The sequence below is a fragment of the Lupinus angustifolius genome, unplaced genomic scaffold, assembly GCF_001865875.1.
Source record: "Lupinus angustifolius cultivar Tanjil unplaced genomic scaffold, LupAngTanjil_v1.0 Scaffold_75_90, whole genome shotgun sequence".
Taxonomy (NCBI): Eukaryota; Viridiplantae; Streptophyta; class Magnoliopsida; order Fabales; family Fabaceae; genus Lupinus; species Lupinus angustifolius.
Window position 1 is genome coordinate 1,850 of NW_017723672.1, and position 8,053 is coordinate 9,902.

At 30.9% G+C, this 8,053-nt stretch overlaps 1 protein-coding gene and 1 non-coding gene across 3 annotated transcripts; one reads left to right on the forward strand and one right to left on the reverse strand.

The window, feature by feature from the left end:
• Positions 1-1,071: 1,071 nt before the first annotated feature.
• Positions 1,072-1,144, reverse strand: TRNAK-UUU. Its single transcript has one exon. It is a non-coding gene; the product is annotated as a tRNA-Lys (tRNA).
• Positions 1,145-2,531: 1,387 nt separating this feature from the next.
• On the forward strand, positions 2,532-3,783 carry LOC109339457 (uncharacterized protein At5g48480-like). Of its 2 annotated transcripts, XM_019576902.1 has the most exons (4): positions 2,557-2,575; positions 2,611-2,901; positions 3,348-3,598; positions 3,657-3,783. In XM_019576902.1, exons 2-3 carry the CDS (start codon positions 2,630-2,632, stop codon positions 3,568-3,570), a joined length of 495 nt encoding a protein of 164 aa, XP_019432447.1. In that variant the 5' UTR covers positions 2,557-2,575; positions 2,611-2,629; the 3' UTR covers positions 3,571-3,598; positions 3,657-3,783. The 2 variants fall into 2 exon arrangements, with proteins under 2 accessions (XP_019432446.1, XP_019432447.1); XM_019576901.1 differs by having other exon boundaries at positions 2,532-2,901.
• The last annotated feature ends 4,270 nt before the right edge of the window (positions 3,784-8,053 follow it).

The window sequence follows — 8,053 nt, forward strand, 5'->3', positions numbered from 1 at the left end:
TTCATTCCTTTATTTTATTTCCACCCAAATATGGAAAATAAACTTTTCTTCTCTTTTTCTCTTCTCAAATGGAACCAAATGTAGCCTAAACTAACCAAGCCAATTTGAGCTAACAAATCAAATGGAATAGTTCACAAACTTTTATTGAGCCAAATTTGAGTTGGAAACATAGCCTATTTCGAACTCGAATTGAGTTTCGAGCTGAACAAATCCTTATCGAATTGAGTTTTAACTCGACTTGGTTAAGCTAGTTTTCATTCCTACTGACCAATTACACTTATGAAAGACACAGTGGTGTGACATATACCACCAAGACTAGACTTCGCGTAGATGATAAGAATGAAAAGTTGAGTCACATCTTCTATCTCAAACATTGTACCACTTCATGTACTTCTTGTTTTTATTGTTCAGAAAAATAAGACATAAATTAAACATATATTAACTTTATATTTTATGATCAATGAAAAAATAAGGGTACATGGAGTGATAAAATATTTAGTACACGACACGTTGGCCTATCAAATAATGATATATAAGTGGTATATTTAGTTAATGCATTCGATATATTCTTTATACTTTTATTATTAATTTTCCTTGATCTAATTCCATGATGTTGATTAATGAGGTTTCTATAGTTTCGTAGGCTGCTTCTTATAGGTTTGAATCAATTCTTGCTTTACCAAAGGAGAAACACAAGAAGATAAAATTTTGTCTTGCTTGTTGTAACTCATTCATGTAGGCATACACATCACCAATTACTCTTCATTTTATAGTTATTTCTTTAACTTAAACTATATATGAAAATCTGGTTCATTCCTTATGGAAAATCAATTTGCAAAAGAATCATAAATTTGTATGAGAGAACTAATTCATAAATCTCTACCAAAATAAGAGAATTGTGTTTCAATCCAATAAAAATCAAGAGGCAAACAATAAGGGTTGATGGGGGAAAGTGAGTCGCCAAATGAATACAAACTTAACCACTCAACATTTTAATCCAAGCAACAACGAAAATCACTTAGCCATATGTGAGAATCCAACCCACAAACAAAAGAACAATTTAAAAGACATCGCCGTCTGTGGGAATCGAACCCACGACCACATGGTTAAAAGCCATGCGCTCTACCAGCTGAGCTAAGACGGCTAGATGTTAAATTTTTACATGCATACAATGACAAATCATAATCTAATATTATCATGTTAATTTAAAAAAAGTTGTCATTATATAATTTCACAACCAAATTAAAATATTGGTAATGTAGTTTTTATTTGAAGGTTTGAAATTTTTAAAAACAAAATATAGTTTTCATTTGATTTTTTTTACACTAATATAACAAACGGTTGTGTGTATTGACGCGCATTCTTATTTTGTGATATTAAGTATTAATTTGTATTTTTTATTTTAGAAAATTAGAATATTTTTTATTGGATGTACTTCATATTATAATTTTTTTATTTATTATAATATTCAACTTAATGTGAGATGTATTAATTATAGTTATCTATGATTATATGGTTTTATTTTAGAAATAAAAATATTAAGGATAAATTTTGATTTTATATATAGTATAGATAAAAATCAATTCAACCCTTAAGAATTTTAAATATTTATAAAATTATTTTTTCTTAAAGATAAATAGTTTGTAATAGGCAAATATATATTTTAAGACAAATTTGAATACTCATTATTCATTGATATTTTTTTAAACAAATTTGGCTACCACTTTCTTGTGTAGGCTCCAATACGTACCGTTTTTTCAGAATCAATTCGGTTGGTTTTGTCTTTAGTTTGACTCATTGGTGCTGTGGTGCATGCACTATTCGTTGTTAACTAATAACAATGGCATCCAAAACCACACAAGACTATAATACCTTATATCTAATCATATTGTAAGATGTTAGAAATAATAGTTTAAAATTTACGGTATTAAAAGTTTTTACATGTCGATACATCGTCCATTGTTTATTTATTTAATTTTGTTTGAGAGTTAATGATAATTAAAATATGGATGATAAATAATTTATTGATAGTGTAAAAACACTTACACTGTCAATATACATGTTAAATCCTAAAAATAATTAAAAAATAAAATATATCATGATACTATGAAATATATTATTTGACTCTATCACTAAAAATATAATATATATATATATATTATTTTTAGTTTTTAGAAGTATAATTATATAAAATAATTAAATAGGAAACGTATCATAATTTTACTAATCAGGAAAGATAATTTATCTTTTAATATTATGAAATGTTTTATTCTCAAATAATTAATACAGAAAAGTGTACTAATTACATATTAAACTCACTTCCAAATACTTTGTAGACTATTACTCTGACAATGGCACCAAGTAGTAAATACCATTATTTAATGCCACATTATCCATAAAACACATTAATTAATGTCTTTCCTTTTAAAATTGGTAAACCTCTCATTTCTACATAAAATCCCTATTTTGCCCCCAAAACGTTTCCGCTTCCCCACTTCTCTATATAAACACTGTCCCACCCTCTTCTTCCATTCACGCTCTTTTCGCTTTCTCCTCCATTGTACTTTCTCTTTTTCTCTCTCCTAGTGTTCGTGTTTCTCTATTCTTCTCCGTCGTTTCAATCTTCAAAATGGCGCAACAAGAAGCTCAAAACGGTGGATCCGAGAGTGCTTCAGCTGCGGTGTCGTTTTCTGCTTTGAAGCCACAGTTGTTTGTGGAAGCTCCCAAAGCCAACGACGCCGTTTTGTTCTACAAAGCTGCGTTTGGTGCTGAAGAGGTTTCTCGCTCCTTGAACCCTAAGCGTAAAGCGGAGCATGAGCTTCCTCTTATTCTCTCAGCTGAGCTCAAAATCGCTGGCTCTACCGTTATCGTTGCTGACGTCACTGGTGACAATGCTTCACCGTGAGTATCTATCTTTTTTTTCTTTCTATATCACTTAGTTTCATCAGATCTATGAACTTAAGTAGTATTTGTAATTTTATCCTTTGTTATTCTCTGATTTTAGTAGTGTCTTGTTGTTACTTTCTTGTTTTGCGTTGTGCTGTGTAGTTATTTATTTATTTATGCTTTGTTCGTGAGACGTGGTTTTCGTCTTTTTGTATGTATTGTACATAGTCTTCGTTCTTGTTTTTGGACTCTAGTATTTGTAATCTTTTATTTATGTTAAGCTTTGGCCTTATCTGTTTCTTCAAATAATGAGGTCTTATTTTCTGTGCAATTGATTATTTTATTTTGTACTTTTAGTTTTGTACTTTTTTGTAATTTTTAATTAATAAAAAAATAAAAAATATTTAAGCTTATTTTAAAATGCAAAATAATAAGCTAATCCTCAAGGTTCTTTTCTTCAGAGTGAAGACTGGGGAAAACGGTGTCGTTCTATGTTTGGAAACCAGTGACGTGGAAGGGGCCATAGCTCACGCCGTTAGTGCTGGAGCAGTTGTTGAAGGCGAGGTAGTGGAAGGTGAAGGCGCGTGCTGTGGTGGACGCGTCGGGAAGGTGAAGGACCCTTACGGTTTTGTTTGGCTGATCTGCGCTCCTGGTAACAAGTGTGGTGCTGACGTGGAAGCTTGATTTTCGTTTGATCACTGAATGTGTTTTGGCTTAGGGAAGAAGTTAGTGATGGAACAATAGAGAAGAATATTACGGTTATCTACGTTAAGTGCCTTATTATGACTATTACTATGGGGTTTAGGCTCTTTTTTGTTTTAATATTTTGGTAGGATAATTCTGCTTGTGATACATGGTTGCACTTTAAAAAAGTTGTCGCTCTTCTATTTTGAATTACTATGGCATCCTTAATTGAGGTCATGAGGATTGTTGTGTTTATTTATCGTTTTTAATGTGTCTGAGTTGGAGTTATTTAAACGGATTTGGTTTTATGTGAGTGTTTTAAATTGAAGTAAGCTTTGAATTCTACATGGTAGAGAGATTTAGTTATTTTGAGGCCATTAATAAAATTTTGTGAAGATATTAAAAATTAATTTTGTTTAAAATTTAGTCATAAATAATAATTAGAAAGTATTACTACATTTGTTTCCAAATGGGATGTATTTGACTCCTTGTAAAATCTGTTTGTATTTCTAAGTTTAAGATCATTCTTATTGAGCACTGAATACTAGTGTCATGAGAGTAAGTCATTGGTTGGATTACCCAGTTGTGGTTGGACTGGTTCATTTTTTGCATTGAAAATTATGAAAATTCCTAATACTAGTTTGTCTAATTTAATATTTGTACATTTTAAATTTAATAACATTATTATACATCAACGAAGAATATATTTGAACGGTATGAGACATTTGGAAAACTTGCCAAACAATAAATGTGTTATGCTTGCTATAACAAGTAAACAAATGACATCCATAATTATATATAAGTCAAAGGTTTTCATCTCTCAAAATGTTGTTTTGGTTATTTTAAATTAGAAATTTGATTGACTTATGGTCTCACCAGTTTGATCATCGTAGTTCCTATTTTTAGGGTTAAATCTACTAAGGTTAAACTGATGTAATCCAATTTTGATGCAAAATTGTTTTAATGTTTGGTTGATAATTGAACTGATTGTACCGGTTGATCTGAGCTGGCTTTTGTAACATTAGTGAATAATGTTATTTGGTGTTAAGAATTTGTTTATCTAAAATCGGGTCTAAAATCCCAATTAAGTTTATTTTCCCCCATCAAGTTGCTCTATGAAATGTATGGTAAATAATGAACTATAATTGGATTGGCCAGCAATTTTCTTTTATATTTAGTTGAGGGGATGTGACTATTAGAAAAATGATGCATACAAATTTGGAGAAGAATTGTTGATTTTATTAATGAGCAAAGAATGAATTTATACATGAGTTTCATTTTGCTTGTAATCAAAGTAACTGAATGAAATACCAAAAATAATCTATTACTAACTTAACTAAAATAACAGATTTGTTAATAGGTATGTGACCAAAATAAGTGTTCTACTACAATCTATTCTTCTAGAAGAAAACATATGGCTGCCCAAGGAGAGAAGAAGCCTTTGGTGCGCCAATCTGGTTTACTGGTGTGCCATGTCCCATATCTGGTATCCCATGCTTGATGTGTAATGCACCATGGCTGATGCAACTTGGTGTACCAATCTCTGGTCCAGCTGGTGCGCCAGTCTCTGGTCTAGCTGATGCGCCTTGGTGCGTCAAGACACATTCTAATGCACCAGACCTAATGCAGCTAATGCGCCAAGAGTGATGCGCCTTGGTGATGTGCCATGGTGCGACAAGGCACATTTTGATGCAGTTGACTCGGTCAGATCAATAATCATAATGCCTTAATCTGGTCCTGATGCACCATATTGGTGCAACATCTTTGAACATTTGTAAACCTTTTTGGCTGCATCATAAACATGGCAATATTAGTAAATATCTTTATTGACTCGAACTCACTTATATTACACTATTTAATTTGTCTGATTTACAATTTGGAATAGTATCCTGTTTTTTCACCTATAGTATCATCCTATTTTTTCACCTATAGTATCATCCTATTTGTTGTCGGATTTTCCAAATTAAATTATTGGAAAATAATCTATGCATCAAACAGTGTTGACTAATGTCAGTCTCTCATGTTGTGCATACAGTTTATCTTTTACAATTAATTATGTTTGATTTTTATATGAAATGAAAAAGTCATTAATTCAATTGGATGATGTTTTTTCAAAGTTCGAGATGTTTTTTTGTAGTTGTGTTGGGATAATGTAATGCTAGATCTCGAAAGAATTAAGTCAATTAACACCATTTTTTTTCAATTATGTATTGGCGCTGCATTTCTCGTTGTTCAAATCTCTACAGAATATTCTGTCTCTTCTATTCTGTTTTATTTGAATCCATTTATCTGCATCCCATTTAACCAAATTATTTAGGGTTAAATTTGGTTTTTTTAGTTTCAATGGATATTCAGTGGTGTAGATTATAAATATAATAATTGTTATAATTTAAAAATATTATTATATCTCGAAAATATCATCAAAATTATTTAATAATTGTCATTTATCATAGACCTTTATAAAAAAACATTTAACATTGTTGTTGTTAATGTATTCGACCCTGTCGAATGAGGTAAATTTAATTATTGTTGTACTATTTCATTGTTATCGCTTAAACGGGGATGGGAAACTTGAACAACAAAAATATTATATGTGCCAAAATAATCAATATTCTATTATAATTTTTTTTCGTTGTAATAAAATATTGACCGTGTGGATAATTAAATGTTAACTTACGTTAGTATTTTTGTTTGTAACCCCGGTCTATCAATTTTTACCATATTTTGTATCCTTTAACATTTATGAACTACATAGTTACAAAATTTATTTGGTCAATACATTATTCTGTGCTCTTTTGTATGATTTTTTTTGTTAATATATGATTATATATATATATATATATATAGAAGAGTGATTCGTTTATACCTAAGTTAAGTTATACTAGTTACACTCAATCTCAGTCATTTAATTTTTAAATCCATCGAACCAAATAATTATTTAAGATTTCTCTTTTTCTCTCTCATCATTTATTTTACCTACTCATTTGATTAGCTTGATTTAAAAAAATGAATTACTGAGATCGAGTGTAACTTAACTTGGATGTAAACTGATCTATCTTCATATATATATATATATATATATATATGCTTCTAACGTAAAAACACTTGCATATTAATCTATACATATTAAATCCAAACATTAACGATTAATATTATTCTATATCATACAATTTATTCCTTCCACGAATAAGTTAAATAGAAAAAATATATGTTTTGACAATGTATTAGTTTTATACATTAGTACTACATCACCAATTATTTATTCATATTTAATTATCATTGATTTTTTTTAAAATAATAATCAAAATGAATGATAGATAATATAATAATTATATGTAAATATTTACATCTACAAACACTTATATGAGGCAAACATGTTAATGTATTAAAAACAACTTTTATTTAAGACAAAGAAACGTATTATAACTTATTTGTACAGATCTAGGATTTTGAATCACGGTCTATTTCTTAGTATTGGTAATGAGTTAATATAGTAATATAAGGTTTAATTTTATGTATCACATAAGACTTTCAAAAGCTAATCGATATAAGTAGAAATTAAATCATTATATTCCAAATATGAGATTAAGGGATATTAGTGGATATAAAAGGGGATAAGATCCTCCCAGTATCTTCTATCCCATAAATTATATAATTCCATAAGCCAATAACAGTATCAAATGGACTTCTATTATGGGGTTTTGTATCCTAGTCTCAGAATACGACACTAACGGGAAAAATTACTGGGATAGTGTAGTTTGACTACACTATCCCAGCTTTGGGGTAGGTTTTGAATTATTTACGGGATTGGGGTAGAATTTAGTGGATCTCGTGGACACCATCCACGACTTTGGCAAAGTCGTGGACCCCATCCACGATTTCCCTGGAAAGTCGTGGACCCCATCCACGACTTCCCTGCCATGTGTCAGGTTAGTGTAAGTCGTGGACCACATGCACGACTTTCATGACAATGTCGTGGATATGGTCCACGAGATCCATGCAATGTCGTGGATATGGTCCACGATTTCCAAGGCTATATATATATTTCCATCCCCGAGTGTAAAACCACACTGGAGGAAGTATTGAACTGTATAAAAAAAATTGCATCATACTGTAATTGAAGAACTCTGAATATTTAAGGTAATTTCCAATTGTTAAAATTATCTTCATCCTCATCCTCGTCCTGATCCTATCCTCANGTGATATTGTTAAGTGCCCTGCATTCAGTACACATTCTCCAGGACCCATCCTTTTTTGGTACAAGGATGACAGGAATAGCACAAGGGCTCATGCTTTCATGAACTCATCCCTTTTGCATCAACTCCTCCACTTGCCTTTGGATCTCTTGAGTATCATGAGGGTTGCTCCGATAGGCAGGCCTATTGGGAAAGGATGCTTCGGGAATGAGATCAATATGATGCTCAATTCCCCTTAAAGGTGGGAGGCCACGTGGAACCTCTTGAGGAAATATATCCTCAAATTC

Coding starts and splice junctions, on each gene's coding strand:
- LOC109339457 (XM_019576901.1), top strand. CDS start 2,630: ATGGCGCAACAAGAAGCTCAAAACGGTGGATCCGAGAGTGCTTCAGCT. Junction 2,902..3,347: donor ACTGGTGACAATGCTTCACC/GTGAGTATCTAT, acceptor TCTTTTCTTCAG/AGTGAAGACTGGGGAAAACG.